We start from the raw sequence: 20,168 nt of genomic DNA, 5'->3' as shown, positions 1-20,168 counted from the left end.
TTGTTGCATATTCATTTTGTTCGTTTTTTATGATTTAAACATTTCTAATATTGTTTCCTGTGATCTATCAAAAATATATATGTATGCCGCCTATGTGCAACTTTAAAAAGAACGAGGAATGTTCGCAAAACCGATTTGGAAGCAACATTATATTTTGCAATTCCGCTTGCTATTGAAATGTATCAGAAATTACACATTTGACCTTGAAGGCCCTCAGAACTCTTCCATAGTACCAATATTAAGAAGACATATCCATCTCAGGTTTTATTCACATGCAAATAGACAGATATAAGAAAATCCAAACAAGATTAAAATGAATTAAATTTCAAATTCAAAGGCTGAGAAGGCAAATATCTTAATCAGCACCCAGATTTATAACATATGTCTGATGCGAGAAGAAAACAGCAAAGGAGACGTAGCCAACTATTGGCCTCCAACTGAGAGAATCTCTGTTTACTGAGAATGAGTTATATTACACCTCATCAAAACACAGCCAGGCCAGTCTTGAGAGAAAGCCAAAAGACGTGGGAGAAAAGTCTTCTGAGTGTGTTTGTGCACAAATACTGCTATATATTCAGCAATTGAAAGATTGCATTTTTATGTCTTACCTTTTGAATTCATCTTTCCGTACTGCAAGTAAATGTCAGAAAAATATGACTATTGTCCCATAAAGACATAATTTTGTGCATTGCATGTACCATCCGTATTTTTGGTGACAATCACTTACAGTAGCTGTCATGAGCCTGATGGGAAAAGTTTTTTTTTTTTTTTTTTTTTTTAGTGAGTTAGTCTATTCTTTTTACTATTAGCTCCCAAAATTCTTCCAACCACCGATCCACCCATCAAATCCGAGAGACTCCCCAGATCTCTCTTTGAGCAAACGCATTTCCCCTCGACAGACACACAGAGATCTGAGAGAGAAACTTTAATCACATCTCAACCATAAGGGAGGTTTTTCTCTGCTGCAGAGGCTCTTTGTTCAAAGACAGCATTTCCCTGCCATCAGAGCGAGATTACCGTACAGCGCACTTTCCCTGGAGAGATCTTCCAACAGCAAAGCAGCCTGCACCAGCCAAAACCGACCTCTTCTGGGGTGCATTCAAACAAACCATTGAAGCCTACTAAACAGTTTCAGTGCTCTTTTCTGGTTAAACTTAAATATTACATCATAAGTTACAAATACATAACATGCCTGCTATGAGTTGTCTGAACACAACAGATTTGTCCCCCAAATCGTAAAACATCAAAGGATATACTTTGAAGGAAGTCAATCTGATAAATATTCTGGAATTGGTCAAATAATTCGTTGTACAATAGCATTATGGGAGACTGGGGCTGGTTGTCGCCTGGGAGAGTTTTCATTAGGGTTTCATAATACTCTTTAAAATGAAAAGTCCATAAGCTGTTTAATGTGTTCCACTGTGACAATTTACACCATGTATGTGTTGCATTATTGCCTAGTTGTCATAGACAATAATGGTGAAAGTATTTAATTCACAGAAAGAAAGAAAAAACTTAGAATTCCCATCCTCAAGAAATAAATGGTTCACATGTATCATTACCACGTGTTCCATATGTTTGTCCTTAAAAAATAGGACAAAAGCGACCGAAAATACATGCTAACAAATATGGAAATGTTTCAAAGTGAATAAAAATTACATTGGAGGTCTTTCAGCTAGTATGTAGAGGCAGTTCCTCACTAGCTGCTGATGGATATTGCTGCTCAAGCTGTTCCCCTGACTCTCTCTGTGAAGTTCTTCTCTACCAGATAAACAATAGCAAGCCGTACGCCTTAAACTAGTTCAGCACAGTACAATTTATCATTTCCCATCATTTCAGTGGGGTACACAACTCCCTGTTCAACTGGAAGCCTCTAATGACAAACTCTAATAACTATGTTTGATCATCAGTGAAGGCTTACAGGACCACCAGGAATATGATCTGGGAAAGATGAAAAGTTAGGCAGATATCGTCGTATTGCACAGTTGTGATAGCAGCTATCCCAAAAATCCACTAATGCATTTTCATTACTTTTCCATGACCTTTCCAGTTATTTGTGATGATTGGATAAGGATTTACATATAAATTATTTCACAGAGATGCCAATTTGCATATGTAAGGTGTGAAACCTTCAAATTAGTTGGGTATGAACCGTAATACCGTAATGAACAAATGTAGAGTTGTAATAAACTTTTAATAACATTTAATAAATCAACTGAATTGACTGTGCTTATCCAATGGATTTGTCCAATGTATTTGAATTAAAATGAAAAAATCAATTAACTTACAACTTTTGGAAGTAAGTCAAACTAAAAAACATTCAAAAACGAAACAAAATATAATGAGTTCAGATCTTTTGCTTTTTAGAGCCGATCATTACAGGAAACAATTTATATTACAGACCTATAGAAATGTTTCAGGCCAAGAAATAGCAATTTATATTGATTTGTTTCCATTTTTTTTTCATAATCATGGGAACCCTGGATAATGAATGTTCGGTGGGTATTCCAGATCTGCAAGATGAAAACAGTTGGATTAAATGAGAGCGAAAAGCAGTTATGACATCGTTGACTTAACTCAGTTTGCTTACAATTTCAGTTTCTAATACATTTCATTCTGCACAGTGATTTTCCTCTTCATTTGCAAACATTTGCTGGTTTCCCTGGCAACTCAGTGCACAATTTTTTACCTCTTTGAGCAGAACCCATGCATTTTATGCTAATTTGAAACACAGCTTTTTTAGATATGAGAGCTTGTAAATGGCATGAAAATGTATGCTAATTCGCCAACCATGAAAACTGCAACCAAACTTTTCTCTGTTGAGTTTTTAATGAGACAACAGAAAGATGATAATATTTTGTCAAATATTGAAAAGACACCTTGTTTTAGCTTTTAAATTGCTTTTTATTTCTACATTGTCATCTAAAACAAAAAGAGGCATACAGCAACTTTTTACTCTGTGCAAATAAATAAACAGTAAGCTGATGGAGCCCAGACATTTTTTATTTGTTGTTTAGTCATTCCGAAAATGTGAATCTCAGCAGCACTATCAATAGAGCCCTTCAACGCAATGAAACATAAGCGAGTGACAAGTTTGATGGTTGTCAGACGGGCAGAGATAAATGGCGTGAAGCTTAACCACAGCGTGTTGAATTATTTAGAGATGATTCGCTGCAAAAAATCGGACTCGCCCCTCCTCTCTTGAAGATCAAGCGTGCTGACAAATTGTAGCGTCACTCTTGTACAAGTTTCTATGGACCGAGGTCATGAATAATTCTCTGTTCATATTTCTACCCGGGAACAACTTTTGTAGTGATTCTCCTCTATTTTGTCCTTTTAGTTTATTTTGCTAAGATAAAAAATAAATCCTTCAAGATGCGTTTCTTATCTTTTGGACTGAATGCCTAGGGTTTTAACAAATTTTATCTTGGTAGGCTGTCTTTATCTGTTCCTATTCAAATTCTGCCAGATGAGCAAGTTTTAAAATAGACTTTTATAAGAGGAAAATGTGATGTGCAATTAGAGTATTAAGTGGTCTATGAAATGATAAAGCATTAGGGGTCTTCTGAAGGTCATATTGTAACAAATGATGACTGAACTTTTCAATCACCTCTAAATTTATCATATCAGATGGAAACGTGCTGTCTATGTCAGGGTGTGTAATTAGGTGTAGAGATTGGCCAGACACCACAAAAATCAAAAGGCAGAAACCACTGGTATTTAAAGGGTATTTTAGATTAACTATTAGCTTTGTGAGAAGATTCTTTTACAGAAAAATTACATTCCAAAAGGTCATGGTTTGTTAAGCTCCCTCATTTTACTGTGCGTTTTTATGGACCATTTTCACATTTCAGGGTTTGGAATGACAAAGTAAACTATTATATCTTCTAGACCAGGTTCTCAACTTTTTTTTTCACTCAAAGCCTGCATTGTTCAGCACAAAATAGGTATAGTCTAAGACATTTCCACATGTATTTTCTGTTGTAATTATGACAATGCAGTTTTCAAAAACTGGGAGTGTTAAAATATTAAATTAACTAACCACAAGAAGTTTTTAAGAACTGTAACTTCTCAAACAAAAACAATAGTTTTTAAGGGGACAATCTGATTATAATATTGATGTTTGTGTGTTTTTTGTTAGATTATTTTATTTAAATAATTTTAGGTCATCTTGGAGCCCCCTTGTTGGCCCCGGCCCCCAGCTCTAGAGGTACAGTGCATAGGAGACCATAACATTAAAGGGATAGTTCACTCAAAAATGAAAATTCTATAATTTACTCACCTTCAAGTTGTTCCAAACCTGTATGAATTTCTTCTGTTGAACTAAAAAGATGATATTTTGAAAATAGTTTGGCCAGGCTACTTTGGGGCAACATTGACTTCCATAGTTGGAAAAAATATATACTATGGAAGTCAGTGGTGCCCCAGAACTGTTCAGTTTCCCACATTTTCAAAATATCTTCATTTGTGTTCAACAGAACAAAGAAATGTATACAGGTTTGGGACAACCTGAGGGTGAGTAAATGGCATCCATTTTATTTTTTTGGGTGAACTAACCCATTTGCTTTTTTTTTTCTTTGCTCTAACACTAACAGTGAAAAGTGAAGATTGTTACAGGACGTTGTTGTAGAGGAATCACGAGGAAGACGATGAGGAACAGGAATTTATTTAAACTAAACTCAGGAGTCACAACACACATCATAATGCAAACCAGAACGGACAAGGAATAGGGAGAAACAGAGGGCTTAAATAACACAGGGAGACAACGGAACATAATTGGGGCTTGGGCAGCGCCGGCAAGGCCTGGAGTATGGAGACGGCCTCTGGGCTGACAGGAGGCACAGGAAGGACCTCCGGGCATTGCGGGACGCAGGAAGTCCTCTTCCTCCTCCTCCGTCTCCGAGAGCGAGAGGACGCTGGGCTGGACGGGAACAGCGGCGAAGGCTCTGTGTCCCAGTCTATAAGCCAGTCTTTTCGCTCCACCGAATTTCCCACTGTCACGGCGGGCATGACATGAAGCTCAGGCTGTAACATGGCGTGCCATGGGAGGAAGCTCTCCAGACAACTGGAGAGTGCAGATCTGGGAGCTCCCTCGGATCAACAGTTTTAGCCCTCAGCCGGTAACACGCCTTAATCGTCTCGTCGGCCAACGAGCAGGAGTCAGCGAGATGAAAAAAAACCCAGGTGAAGTGGAACAGATCGCAGCTATCAAGAGCCAAAGCCGCGATCTGTCCAGCGAGCTCCCAGCTCATGATATGGTCGGTTCTTCTGTCAGGGTTCAGTCACGTTGTGGTGTTGGAGGAAGACAAAACAAGCAGGCAAAAGATCCGAGGGTGAGAGAGAAATATGACAAATTTAGTCACTCCATCAGATTTTTTTTTATTATTATTAATTCCAGGGTATAACAAAGTATAGCGTTGAAAATGTACATTAAATAATAAAAAAATATGTAAAGGTTTAAAAAGTTTGCGGTAACACTTTATTTTGATGGTTCCCTTAAGACATTCTGTTGACTAAGTAACTTTGCAAGTTCGCCAACTTAGGGGCCATTTACACAACACCGCCATCAACTAAAAATGTAATCTTTTTATTCATTTTGGCAGATCATTTACATAACAATGGCATTGTGGGGGCCTGATAACACAAACTTTTGAAAACAGGATTCAAAGTGCAGTGCAAGTTTTTGAAAATGATACCGTTATTCTCTCCGTGTAAACTACAAAAACGTGAATTTGTGAAAGTGGTGACGTCATGCGCATAGTATTTACATATTCGTTTTCGCGGATCCATGTGAACAGCGAACGTTTTGACAAAACCTTCCCGTTTTTAGTACATCATTGCCATCTAAACGTACTCTTTTTCTACCAACCCTAATCCTTTACTGTGCTATAACCTTACACCAAACAGTCTACTAATATTCAACTAATACTCTAATCAGAGTTAGCTGACATCAAAATATAGTGTAATCAAGTTTGGTACAATGTTAATTAATACAGAAATACATCATCAGCGTCTACAAAAAGGACTCATTGACTGAATAGACGTACAAAAAGCCTGTCTTGTGACACTTTCGCTTTTGCTCAGGCTGTGCATGTAATACGTCGTCATGATACGAGAGATGAAAGCAATAAAATACATGGTCAGGTAGGATAAGAGGAGAAGAGGTCTGAAAGGTTTCCTTTAACGAAAAATATTAATGTTAAACGACTGGAGCTGAACATCTTAAAATTTGAAATTTTATCTTACATTATTGAGAAAAAATAAATTATGCAGTTTAATGGCTTTTAAGGACTAGATTCCTCTGGCCCTGTTACATGGGGCAGCTGTTGATGCGCTTACTAACCTTTTAAATAACAGACTTGTAAAACACCACTACTGTGCTATTAATTATTTCCAATTCTGCATGTGTGATTAAGCCTGTAAAACTGCTTGGAAAAGGTTTTAAAAATTGTAATGTTGTTTCTGTGTCTTATTGAATATTTTATTACACATTATTTTTTAATTAATGTGCTAATATAAGAGGGAAACAGTTTTTACCAGCTAAAAATGCTATGTGATTTTATTAGTTCACATGTATTTACTTTTAGCGTTTTAGAATCTCATTGTCTAGCAGGGTAGCAAACTACCTCATGCAAAATTAAATAGCAAGCTGAAAACAATAAAACAATAACACTGCACTAGGGTTGAACCTGCATTCGTGGTTCTCTGTGGTCTAATACAGTGAAAAACATTGAAAATGTTCTGCTGTATGAACGTCTCTGAAGATAGAGCTGTTCAAAAGACCCTGAACAAAGAAAATCAGGCAAATTAATTATTAACACACCCACAGCGGACATGCTGTTACATAAAGCTGTCAAGAATAATACACTAGTACACATTATAAACTTTAAAGGGAAAATGCTTTTGGCAGGTTGTATGCATACTGCGTTCATATGCCTTTTAGATGGCTTTTGCCTGCAGAAAATGTGACTTGTTATGAAATGCTGCATTTTCACCATACCTTAGTGCAAAATGTGGCATATTATGGTCAAGCACGTTCTCTAGCAATCATACGTCAAATGACACTGAAAACAACTTTTTAAAATAGTAACATAAAATCTTTCTTGGTGAAAGACTTAATTGACTAATTAGCGTTCATTAGCTGAGACAAATTTCATTGAGACTTAATCCTGGTGTAAAATGGTTTTATATAAATGGTTTTATATCTGATTCGAAATGCGGCATTTGACAAGTGTATTAGCAGCAGGTATTTGAATAGCTCGGAGAATGATGAGCCAGTGATATTAGCTCTTATGCAGTGACTGCTTTGAGAAAAGGTTTATGACACAGAGCCATCTGCTGTTCATAATACACTATTGCAGCAATAATGCACAATCATGACATCAACACACACACACACACACACACACACACACACACACACACACACACACACACACACACACGGGAGGCCATGATGTACTGAGAAATGGGAATGTTTTGAGAACAGAAAAATGAAAGAGATAAAGAAATTCATTTTATGGCTAGGTGTAAATAGTCACACAATCCTAATGAAAAACAAACAGCAGAAAACCGTAATACTAATATAACAGATTTTACAGTGCTTATGGATCCAGGTCATCTGAAATTACTATGTGTATATTAAATGGATTAAGTTGATGCTGTCATATTGAGCTTAGATGTCACAAGACAATGGTTGTCAATGGAGTGACATGTTCCTGGGCTTCAGTGACCTTTAATATGGTATCAGTGGCTCATGTTCTGATGTTCAGGGTTAGAAGAAGGGAATACACAGCATGTCAAACTGTCTGAAACATCAATTTGAAATTGATTGTGTCTTACAGGGTTGGACGAAATTCTGAATTTAAGAATTGATTCCCTTCAACTTTAATAACAGGGAGAGAAAATGTATGAATTCAAATTAAAACAAATTCCACAGTAACACTACAGTGAAAATGCATTACCCCGGAATGCACACCATCACAAGTTTTGTGACAAAACAAAAATAATTACATTATAAATTTTAATTAGACATGCCTATTTTATTAGTAGAATTAATTTACTCCAAAATATATTTTCATTTAATTTTTTGACAAAAAAAGATTTTTTTTACCATTTAGGGGTGTACCATTTAGGGGTAAATTAGGTACCTTTCGCTTTTGTTCCGTAGGAGACGACACCTTTTTTTCTGAGAGTGAACATGTGGCCCAACAGATGTAGGCTACTGCAGGTGGCCAACAATTAAGGGTTTTTTTCTGTAAACAAATACATTTGACATAGTGCATAGGCCTATTTGACCAATTATGTATCTGACTGATTATCTTTGTAACTGCTTAGACATATTTCCCAAAGCTACAAATTACAAACCCAGCTGGTTAGAATAGAAACCTAACATTGTGCCCAAATATATCCACTAGGGGCCACTAAACATGCTATTATTAGGTGCTTATAAAAAGTGAGCTGTACCAAAGCCGTCTAAAGACATATAAGACATTATCTGGCTGTACCAACAGTTCACCCAAAAATGAATATTCTGTCATCATTTACTTACCCTCAAGTTGTTCCAAACCTGTATGAATTTCTTTCATCTTCTTAACACAAAAGTATATATATTGAAAAATATGGGGAACCAAACATTTGATGGGCCCTGTTGACTTCCATATATGAGGAAAGAAAATACTATTGAAGTCAATGGTGCCCATAAACTGCCTGGTTACTGACATTCTTCAAAATATCTTCTGTTGTGTTCAGCATAGTATTAAGCATAAGTTTGGACATTGTTTAGAAGTTCAGAAATGGTAGAAATTAATAGAACAATATTTTATGAATCAGTTTCACTTTTCCTTACTGCCAACACTTGATCAAAAATATAGTTTGACACATGCTTTTTGATATCAATTGTCAGGCTATATGAAAAAATCGGTGTTTACAAGTTTAAACAGCTCTTAACCATGTTGCAGATCAGCTTGAAATTTCCGTCCCTTTTCTTCACTTGATAGATTTGCTCAGAAACTACTGTATTCAATCTAAAATATGTTAAACACTTTAATTGAACACTAAGAGTGGATTCCAGAGAGTCTTGCTTATGTTTAACGTCTTTTGTTCAGTTCATTTTTGTACAATTTCAGCACAAGATTAAGAAATGTACCAAATCATCTGGAATGTAGGCCTATTCAAATCAAGTTATCAAGACATCGAAGCACACACACACACACACACACCCACAGAGAGAGAGAAACATAGGCTATACCGTGTATGTATATAAGCTAGAAAATAAATCGTTATTCGGACACATCTTCTTTAGGCTACTCTTTTGAGCTGAGTAATAATTTATATAACATAAGCAATACCTGGCAACCCTCGAGTTAACGCAAGTTGTTGTCCTTCCTTGTTGAATTGTAGGAATGCTTTCGATTCACCATGAGCTTCAACTTTCGTTTTGTCTTGACAGTTGACAGTGGGAGTGTTAAGCACGACTTGTTCGACTGGTTTTTCAGTATTTGTTATTTTACTTGATGTACTTTATAAAGATCTGGGGTGTGTTAAAATCTTTAACGTTACATACTTTGACTTTGTTTTGGCGTGTTATATATCGGCTCCAGCGTTTGCGGTATATTCGCCAAATTAACATGGAGTCAGACGATGAGTGCGAGTTGGACTCCACATGGGAGGAAGAAGGCGAAAATAAAACAACCAGATTGAAGGTAAATTTGGGCACAACGCTTTATTTTTTTCTCCCTATCGTGACTGTGCAACGTTTATTCACTGAATCTTGTTTAGAAACGTTGTTTTATAGGCCTACCATTTAGCCTACTATTCTTCCCACTTTCTGTTTCTATCCATACAGTAGGAAACGATTTTAAAAACAACTGTCTCATTTGGTATTTCTGTTTGTGTTTAAAGAACTACAAAATGAGGAGCAGGAACATGAGTGCTGCAAAGGACATGCAAAGCTTTCGGCATAGTTGCCAGGTAAGTTTCATTACCTATATAAGGAAGAGTGGGTTAAGATGTGTCACTTTTTATTAGTGGTGCTCACTGCAGAGTCATATGATGTCCAGCTTCACGTCTCTAGACGTCTAATGGGTGGAGGGATAGAGTAATGGGTCGGGTTAGGGTGTGTATGGATATTCTTGCTCCAAACATTAAAGGGATAGTTCACCCAAAAATGAAAATTCTGTCAGTATTTACTCACCCTCATGTTGTTCCACCCCGCAAGACCTTCGTTCATCTTCGGAACACGAATTAAGATATTTTTGATGAAATCTGAGAGCTGTATCATTCCTCCATACTAGTCCATAGGCTTTCTTTAGGGATTGAACTTGCCGGCCTCGAAAAGTTATTAAAGACATCGTTAAAATAGTCCAAGTGACTACAGTGGCTCAATCTTAAGTTTGTCAAACGACGACGCAAAAAAACCCAAAATAACGACTTTATTTCAACTATTCAGTTCATTCTCTCTGGGCCTCGAGTCAGGTTACTAGTTTAACAGCGTATGATCTGTTGTTGTACGTCACACGCATCACCCACATGACCAGCGTCGGCCAATAGTGAGCCTACGTGTGACGTAGCTCTACGCAATTACACTAGTTTACCTGACTAGAGGCCCAAAGAGAAGTAAATGAATAGTAGAAATAAAGTCGTTATGTTTGTTTTTGCGCACAAAAAGTATTCTCGTCGCTTGATAAACTTAATATTGAGCCACTGTAGTCACTTCCACTATTTTAACGATGGCTTTAATAACTTTTCGAGGCTGGCAAGTTTCAATCCCTCAAAAAGCCTATGGACTAGTATGGAGGAGTGATCCAGCTCTCAGATTTCATCAAAAATATCTTAATTCGTGTCCCGAAGATGAACGAAGGTCTTACGGGGTTGGAACAACATGAGGGTGAGTAAATACTGACAGAATTTTCATTTTTGGGTGAACTAACCCTTTAAACCAAACTCCATTCAGAGAGGGGGAGCTGGACTTCACAGTCCACCCGTGGCTCTGCATTGAGCAGCCTCTCCTTTTAAATGCAGCTATCCTTCTTGACAAGGAGAAAGGAACAAGAGGTAAAACGAATGTGTCTTATTACTAAATTAGATGAAAGCATCTAATTCATACATCCTCAAAATGGGACTTTTAAAAAATAAAGCTTCTAGTTGTCAACAAAAAGTGTGCATATTTTCCTAGATTAATGAGGTAACACAGTTTACCCACTAACACATCTCACCCCACTCTCCTTCATGTCAATAGCATGTCTACTCGCATTCCTCCATTAAAACATGTAGACAAACAACAGGTGAAAATCTAAATCATACAAAAGGAAAACCTGCTGTAGGCTGTTATTTCTCAAAATTCAGTCTGACTTAATTGTGTTTGACTCTAGAACTTAGATGATGATGATGATGATGATAATGAGGATGAAGACGAAGGTGAAGTAAGTAATGCATCCTTTACAACTATTACACTCAGAATTTTCTTGCATGTCAGTGTAGGCTACATTATTTCATTATACGATCATCATGTCTTATTTCCACCTCATTATGCGCCCCACGAGTGAATAATAAAAATAAAAAAAACGTATAAATGAAACGCCTTAGATTGCGCTGTCCAGCCAATCAGTTGGTGCTTTTATTGTGAATATTAACCCTTCACATGTATCACACGTGTGTTTAAAACATTCAGTGTGTGACATGCTGAACTGATAAATTCAAATCTGCTTTCGTTCTTTGACTGTCGGGACTGAGCCAGAGACGGATTTAGTTGTCATATATCACAACTGTTATGTATTCATCAACATAATATTTATTTAAGGTTTCTGGCATTTAAAGGGGTGGTTTACTGTTTTTTTTCTTTGCATGATTGTGTTTATGGGGTGCAATATAACATGTGTTTGTGGGGTTTTTTTTAAAAAGGCTTTTTTTTCATAAATTTCACCTTTATTGTAAGCCGCTTTCCCCTCTGTCATTTGAACGAGCGGTTGACTTCCTGATTCTATGAAACCACTTCCTCAGAAACAGGCAATGGGCTCAGATTGGTTAGTTGAGCCGGTATGTTGTAATTGGCTAAACTGCGTAGCGCACGTACGCCCATTAACTTTACGGGCGAAAGTTGCATGTGCTCCGGTTAAATGTAAATAATGGTGTCAATGCTGCCATATCAGTTTGAGCCAGACTCAGAGCCAGAAAGCGGCAATGAAGAGAGTCAAGCAGAACCTCCCCACGGCTTTTACAAAACGTTTCTGAATGGTAATTTTTTTTATTATTATTATTCTATTCTATTCTATTCTACTATTATTAGGCTATATAAGAATTTCGATACGCTGTTACTTGAAAATGCTACTGCTGCTTGTTATCTTTTGAGATATGGTTTTCTCCAGATTAAACACTTAAAACTGAATAAATGACTGAGTAATACCATTTTTTAAAGTTATTGTTTTTTCTATATAATGAACAACCGTTTATCTATTCACAAAACTTAGTTTACTCAGTGTATCGTTTTCTTTCTTAAAGGGATACTCCACCAGTTTTTCTTATTAAACTATGTTATTCCCTTAACTAAGACGAGTTGATACATACCTCTCTCGTCTCAGTGCGTGCACTATATCGCTCTGTATTGCCGCAAAACTATGTTAGCACTTAGCTTAGCCCATGCATTAAATATGGGCCAAGCAGAGAAGCGACCAAACACTTCCACGTTTTCCCTATGTAAACACAGTTACTCGAGTAGTGTAACTTGACCTGGGCTGGTGACACAAAATAAACCGTTGCGCTTTTCTAAGCGTTTAAAATTGATGACTATATTGTATGGCGGAATACCATAACAAGTGCTTTTGAGCACTTCGACTTGGCGCAATAATATCTTCACTCGTGAAAAGTCCTCTTACCGGCTCCCGCTTCCTCTCCCCCTCCCTCTGACATTTCCGTCAATACAACCAACGTGACATGCGCCGGCAGTAGTAGTTCGAGCGGAGTTGACGAAGTAACAGGTTGTTGGAAGCTAGTTTGTGTACAATAATGGTTAAAGCGTGCATCGTAAAGGGTTGTGAAAATAAGGAGAATGTACATAATCCTGTCATTTTTCACCGAATTCCAACACACCACATACAGCGGAGAGCTTGGTTAGCTGCTTTGAACAAGAATCCCAAAACACCATTGATGACTCTGAAGAAGTGGCGTGTTTGCTCCGAACATTTCACAAAGGAGGACTATACCTGCACAGGAACACGCCTAAAGGATGAGGCTACACCAACAATATTCAGATCACTTACACAAGAAAGAGGATCATCACCCAACGCTGTAAGTGTACTTTTGCATGGTATTTAGTTGTCCTGGAAGTGTCAGTAACCTTAGCTGAGTAACATATCTGTGAAATCAGTGCGCTTCTGAGACAGGAAATAAAAAGTTACTGTTTTATTTAGATAAGGACTGAGCTCAGAAAGAAACATGTAGTATAAGCCTTAAACCGTATAACTCAACCAAGCTCTCCGCTGTATGTGGTGTGTTGGAATTCGGTGAAAAATGACAGCACTATGTACATTCTCCTTATTTTCACAACCCTTTACGATGCACGCTTTAACCATTATTGTACACAAACTAGCTTCCAACAACCTGTTACTTCGTCAACTCCGCTCGAACTACTACTGCCGGCGCATGTCACGTTGGTTGTATTGACGGAAATGTCAGAGGGAGGGGGAGAGGAAGCGGGAGCCGGTAAGAGGACTTTTCACGAGTGAAGATATTATTGCGCCAAGTAGAAGTGCTCAAAAGCACTTGTTATGGTATTCCGCCATACAATATAGTCATCAATTTTAAACGCTTAGAAAAGCGCAACGGTTTATTTTGTGTCACCAGCCCAGGTCAAGTTACACTACTCGAGTAACTGTGTTTACATAGTGAAAACGTGGAAGTGTTTGATCGCTTCTCTGCTTGGCCCATATTTAATGCATGGGCTAAGCTAAGTGCTAACATAGTTTTGCGGCAATACAGAGCGATATAGTGCACGCACTGAGACGAGAGAGGTATGTATCAACTCGTCTTAGTTAAGGGAATAACATAGTTTAATAAGAAAAACTGGTGGAGTATCCCTTTAAGTTACATGTGGCAACTGTGTTAAAATGCCAACAGATCGTGTGGACTGATAACAACAGCTGAAGTTTGCTGTTGCGATTACATATAATTTTTTGAACTTTATACACGTTTGTCTTATACACACAAAATAGCATCGAACTAACTGGCTACTATAAACAAACAGCGTTGCCATTGGTTTACATTCTTGATCAAATCGAAAAATTACGTCATAAAGTAGCCTACATGGAAAATACATTTACAAAATGAGTACATAATTACAAATTCAGGTCCAAAATGTTTGTACGCGTTTGTCATAGACGCACGAAGTAGCATAACTAATGGCTACTAAAGCCAGCGCTGGCATTTGTTTACGTCCTTGACAAAACTAAATCATTACGTCTGAAATTATACATCCAGATTCATTTAAAATTATTAAGTCTTACAGGTTGTGGCCCAACAACTGCTGCCTCTGTTTTTAAAGTTGGAACTGCTTCATGTTTTAGTAACAGTTTCTTGTTGAATCTGGCATTGAATTCGTGGAGATTCTGGAGCTGTCTTCCGTAAAATGCGCAGCACAGAGAGCTAAATTACGATTGTAATTTTCAGGAACATAATCAAACATAAATTTTAGCCATTGTTGATGAACTACAGCGTCCGTAGGAAGCCCGAACACAGAAGACCTGACAGCTGGGTGAAAATAACACACTTTCGACGGCATGGCTGCTGCTCTCCACTATAACTCTTCCTCTTCGACAAAGCCGCAGAAATATGGCCATGCCCCCTTTTTTGCATATTCCGGAGAGAGGGTTGATGTAAATTTATGGGTTAGTTACGTGTAAAACCTGGGAAGTATCTCGTTGTAGTCCCATTCGAGTCGTTTTTGTAGGCATTAAAAGTCCTGATTTTTGAAAGACGATATCTCTGCTTACGTTGAACTTTCAGTGCAGCAACTTTGCAGATACTGTTCATGCACCAACAGCAACATTACACACTATTTAAAATGAAAAAAGTGAAATCGCAATCAACCACCCCTTTAAATACCTGTAAGTACTTGTAAAAACATTAAAGGGGTCATGAACTGCACTTATAAAGTTAGTTTGATTTTCACATCAAAAATTGTCATAATTTAGAAATAAAAAGCCATTTTCTACCCTCATTTTACCCCTCTGATTTGAACTCTCTGTTTGAAGGGGTGTGTCTTCCGTGATACTTTAATGTAAATGCCCACTGCTATGATTGGCCAACATCTTTGCATATGAAATAAGTATTACATGTGGAACTCTCAGAAAACCCTTTCAAGTTTTTCAGGTTGCAGTGATGAACATTGTAGCCAATGATAGACATGTCTGTTGAGCACATGAATGCAGTGATCTCGTCATTGCAACTCCACTCATCATAACTAACCGTACAAACACTGTGTAAATAAGAGAATCATTGTGCAGTGTTGACAGCATCTTTGATTATAACAGGAGTTTTGACGAAAATCCAGAACTGATAAACTCACGCTGTGTGATTAAAAGCTCCAGCGATTATAAAGGGAACATTCTTAGACCGCTTTCTGTATATATAATCTAAATAACAGATTATTTTCATTAGGGCTGAAAGATTAATTGCATTTGCGATAATATTGTGATATAATGAAACGCAATTTTTTTAACCGCAAAGGCTGCGATTACACCCTGGTCACGTGACACGTGAGTGTAATAAAGCTGTCTGCAGAGGAAGCATCAACTTGGAACATTATGCATAGGCCTATAGGCTTGACCTTCTCGGCCTACAGGAAAGAACAGTTCACGTTTAATTTATGTGATATTGTGTTATATCAACCCTGTCGATTAGTCCCCCCAGTGTCCCCTATTTATAGCCCTTTTGTTTCTCTTGTGCTTTGTCAGGCGCTGTTTGGTGTTCCCCTGTGCGTGTTCTCTATGCCCCCTGTGTTTTCTGGTTATTTTTGCATTTTCATTAAACGTGTTAACATTACCTGCATTCTTTGGATGCAATGTTACACAAACATATTTTAAATATCTTTATATTTTTGTTTTACTTATGTCTACAACATTGTGTAGTTAATTATAAAGTTGCTCTGTCACTATGTTGTATTACAAACATGTTGGTTAATGTTAAGTTAATCAACTAACATTGTCATTATAAAAGTATTTATATAGCAAAATCTAGTTGAAATAAAAATGGTACATCAGTCATACAACACAAAGTGACAAGCTTGATGTGTTGCCATGGACACAGGAATATGAAACTTTATATCTATACTTCTTTCAAAGCAGGAAGATCTTAATAAAAGCAAAAGTCTATTATAAAACAAAACAAAAAAACAATTCTAATTTCTAAAAAAGTTTACATTAGTAATTTTAGCAAAGCTCTGAACTAACTATGAATCAATTGTTTATTTATAGAGCAAGTTTAAGACTCAACTGAGGTTGACCAAAGTGCTTTACATAGAATAAAAGAAACACAAAAATAAAACTAATATACATATATAAATACCAGACAGCAAAAATAAGCAATCAATAGAAAAAAAGAGAAATCCAGGAAGACAAACTATAGAGTGTTAAAAGCCAAGGTGAAAAAGTAAGTCTTAAGATGAGATTTAAAGGTACAGATAGATGGGGCATGCCTAATAAAGGGAGGAAGGCTGCTCCGTAGTTTCGGTCCAGCAGCGGCAAAAGCACGATCACCACGTTTTTTTAAAGTTTTACTTTAGGAACTGTGATAAGGCCAAGGTCACAGGATCTCAGGTTTCTAGATGGAATGTACGGAATCAAGAGATCCTTTAAGTATTGAGGTGCCAAATTATTCAGGGCTTTGTAGACAAATAATACAATTTTAAATCAACCCTATACTTGATACGAAGCCAGTGTAGGGACATTCAAGCAGTCTAGCGCCTGCGTTTTGAACCATTTGCAGACGAGAGATGGAAGCCTGGGAAATGCCATAATACAAAGAACTACAGTAATCAAGCCTAGATGTAACGAAAACATGAATAGCTGCTTCCAAACTACTCCTTAATTAAATGGGCTTCACTTTACTGAGAAGGCGAAGTTGGTAAAAGCATGACTTGACAACAGCTGAAATCTGTTTGTCAAACTTTAAACTGGAGTCAAAAAGGAAGCCCATATTCCTGGCACACTTTGTGTTATATGGGGTGAGAAAGCCAAGATCAAAATCAAAAACAGTTTTCCTAGGGGCCGAAAATAATAAACTCAGATTTGTTTTCATTTAGGTTTAAAAATTACTTGAAAGCCATGACTTAAGTTCATTCAGGCAATCTAACAGCGGCTGAAGAGTAGATTTATTATAGCGTTGCAAGGGAAGGTAAAGCTGGGTATCATTGGCATATAAATGAAAAAAGACACCATGTTTTTTAAAAATAGAGTCCAGGGGGAGCAAATACAGAGAAAATAACACAGGACCAAGTGATCCCTGAGGAACACCACAACCAAGGGGTTTGTTAGCGGATGAGTATTGTCCCAAGTGAACAGTAAAACATCTATCTGACAAGTAAGAATGAATCCACTGTAATAACCACAAAGTCCTACACAAGACTCCAGGCGTGACAGAAGGATGTTGTGGTCGACTAAGTCAAACTAAAATTGAACTAATTAAATTATTTGCTGCACAAACATAATGTTTGTTACATAACATAGTTAAAGAAAATAGACAAATAAAACCTTGAATGCTTCGTGCGTATGAGGTCTTTAATCTTTAAATTGGTCTTTAATTTTCAGTCTGCCTTTTTGAAGGTATACACAAGCTGATGTGGCCCGGGCAAAAATGGACTTTGACACCCCTAGTTCATATTCCGCAAAGTAGTCTTGATTTGGAGCAGATGCTTAAGAATGGGTTTTGTATTTGTTTTTTTAATTGTTTGTTGTTGTTGTTGTTGTTGTTGTTGTCAAGGGCCGCTTCTATAACCTGGAGTTTTACCATGGTCAAATAAAATCTTCACCTGGTGGTATGGCATTGTGCTCACTCTATATTTAAATTACACAATTTATTGTTATTTGTCAAATACAAGTGTCATTCAATAAAGGCAAATGCTTTAACATAATTACTTTTATTTGCGCAGATATTCACATTGATGAATTTCACCAGAACTGGAAGGGCCAATATAACTTGCTGGAAGACTGCCACTACTACATTCAATGGTTAAATACTGTAACACTTCATTATTGCATGTTTTAACTATTATGTATCCTTAGTGTTTTAGATTTGAATGACTATCATTGAACTAATCATTTCACAGGTTGTTTCCAATACAAGAGAGAGGAGTTAATTGGGATGCACATGTGCTCACAAAAAAGGAAATAAAGGTCAGTTTAAAACATTCCATGATATTAGATTACATTAGGTGTTTCAACTATATTTACCAACCGGCTTAAAAAGTATTTGGCTGATTTTGGAGGAAACATCAGTCTCAGTTCAGTGGCTGAATAATATAGGATGTTTAAATTCATCTGATCGTTTGATTTCCAGGTTTTCCGCAAAGATGAAGGAGCAAAGAGGAAATTGGTGGAATCATATAAGCTTATGTTGGATTTCTATGGTATACGCTTGGTCGATGAAACAACAGGAGAGGTGGACCGTGCTCATAACTGGAAGGATCGCTTTATGAACCTGAACAGGTTTCTACTGTCATGTTTATGCTGCTTGTTAAATTTCATGTTGTTTCAATACTTCTAGGCATTTCCAGTGGTCAGAGATTTTACTTTGATTTTGCAGATATTCACACAATAACCTGCGCATCACACGCATATTGAAGTGTTTGGGGACTCTAGGATTGCAGCACTACCAGGCCCCACTTTGTAAGTTCTTCCTTCATGAAACTCTTGAGAAGGAACAACTTCAGCATGTGAAACAAAGTGTTCTTGATTACTTTATTTTTGCTGTATTGGACAAATCAGAGAGACGAGACCTGGTTAGATTTGCCTTTAAGCATTTCAAGCCCCAAGAACAGTTTGTCTGGGGCCCCAAGAAGTTTCTGTCAGGTGAAGTAGATAGCAAAAATGAAGAGAATAAAGACAATAACACGGCAGAACATAAGGAGCAAACGGAAACCGATGAGAGAACAAATGAGGTGAATGAAATAGATGACAATAATCATGTCAGAAGTATTGAAAATGAAATTAACCGGGAAAAAGATCAGCAGGCAGTAGATGTGCAGCCAGTCGAAACAGGTTCAGTTAAAACAAATAAAGATGAACATGATTCAGATGATAAAAGTCAATGCAGCTCAGGAGACAATTATGTAAAGGAAAATCAAGAGTTGGGTGTTAGTGATGCCAAGTAGTCAAGAGAAGTATTGTGAAAATTAAACATTTTGACAAAAAGTTAGCAAGCCCTTTATGTTAGCGTCATGAGTTTCCGTGTTTGTACCCCAAAAATGAAATACAGAAAATATATTGGAACTCCCTTTATGATTCAAGTTAAAGACTTCTTAAAAACTAATATTTTGATTTGGCAGATTGATAAAAGGAAAAGCATCATAAAAATACATTTGCCTGCCTTGTAGTAAATGAAATATGTTGTTATATTTGTTTTTTACTTTTGTTTATAATGCATTGTACTGATAAATTAAGACAATTTAGTTTCTTCGCTGACGAACTGACAATTTTGACGAGCCTGACTTCTTCACAAGTAATTAATTAAAGAAAAGATATTACTGGAAATATGACGATGAATTGTGAAGCTTTTGAAAGTTTAATTACATGATTTAGCTGATTAATTATGTGATTAAAAAATATACTATAAAATGTAATGTGTATGCTGTATATAAATGCAATACTATAATATCTTATTCTGTTGAAGAATGTAAAAAAGATGCTGTTTTGGTTTGCTATTAGGATTTCTACTACTGAAGCAAATGAATGTCTTCCCACTGATAAAATGCAATAGGCTACAATGCTAAAATAGAGCCTGTTATAAACATCACTTAACATATTGCCAAACAGAGTACATGTCATGGATATCAAAAGAATATTAAAGCACTTACAAAAATCAGAAATGAGAGGGTTTAATTTCTGTGACATTATCAGATTGGAATACTGGCTCAAAACATTTGGCACACTACATATACAACAGTACACGGTCTTCATAAG

At 36.9% G+C, this 20,168-nt stretch overlaps 1 protein-coding gene across 1 annotated transcript; it reads left to right on the top strand.

Moving 5' to 3' along the window:
• Positions 1–9,171: 9,171 nt before the first annotated feature.
• On the top strand, positions 9,172–20,074 carry LOC143711581 (opioid growth factor receptor-like). Its single transcript, XM_077203255.1, has 8 exons — positions 9,172–9,704; positions 9,904–9,972; positions 11,373–11,423; positions 17,971–18,025; positions 18,140–18,218; positions 18,317–18,383; positions 18,547–18,695; positions 18,793–20,074. Exons 1-8 carry the CDS (start codon positions 9,516–9,518, stop codon positions 19,358–19,360), a joined length of 1,227 nt encoding a protein of 408 aa, XP_077059370.1. The 5' UTR covers positions 9,172–9,515; the 3' UTR covers positions 19,361–20,074.
• The last annotated feature ends 94 nt before the right edge of the window (positions 20,075–20,168 follow it).

This window comes from Siphateles boraxobius, unplaced genomic scaffold, assembly GCF_051911475.1.
Source record: "Siphateles boraxobius isolate OS27281-9 unplaced genomic scaffold, OSU_SipBor_1 5, whole genome shotgun sequence".
Classification (NCBI taxonomy): Eukaryota; Metazoa; Chordata; class Actinopteri; order Cypriniformes; family Leuciscidae; genus Siphateles; species Siphateles boraxobius.
Note: the sequence above shows the minus strand (reverse complement) of the source record. Positions and strands in the feature narration are given on the sequence as shown.

Excerpts from the sequence above, each read along its gene's own strand:
- LOC143711581 (XM_077203255.1), top strand. The coding sequence starts at position 9,516 with ATGTACTTTATAAAGATCTGGGGTGTGTTAAAATCTTTAACGTTACAT. Across the intron at positions 9,973-11,372 it reads GCTTTCGGCATAGTTGCCAG|AACTTAGATGATGATGATGA; the intron begins GTAAGTTTCATT and ends GTTTGACTCTAG. Across the intron at positions 18,384-18,546 it reads TCACAAAAAAGGAAATAAAG|GTTTTCCGCAAAGATGAAGG; the intron begins GTCAGTTTAAAA and ends TTTGATTTCCAG.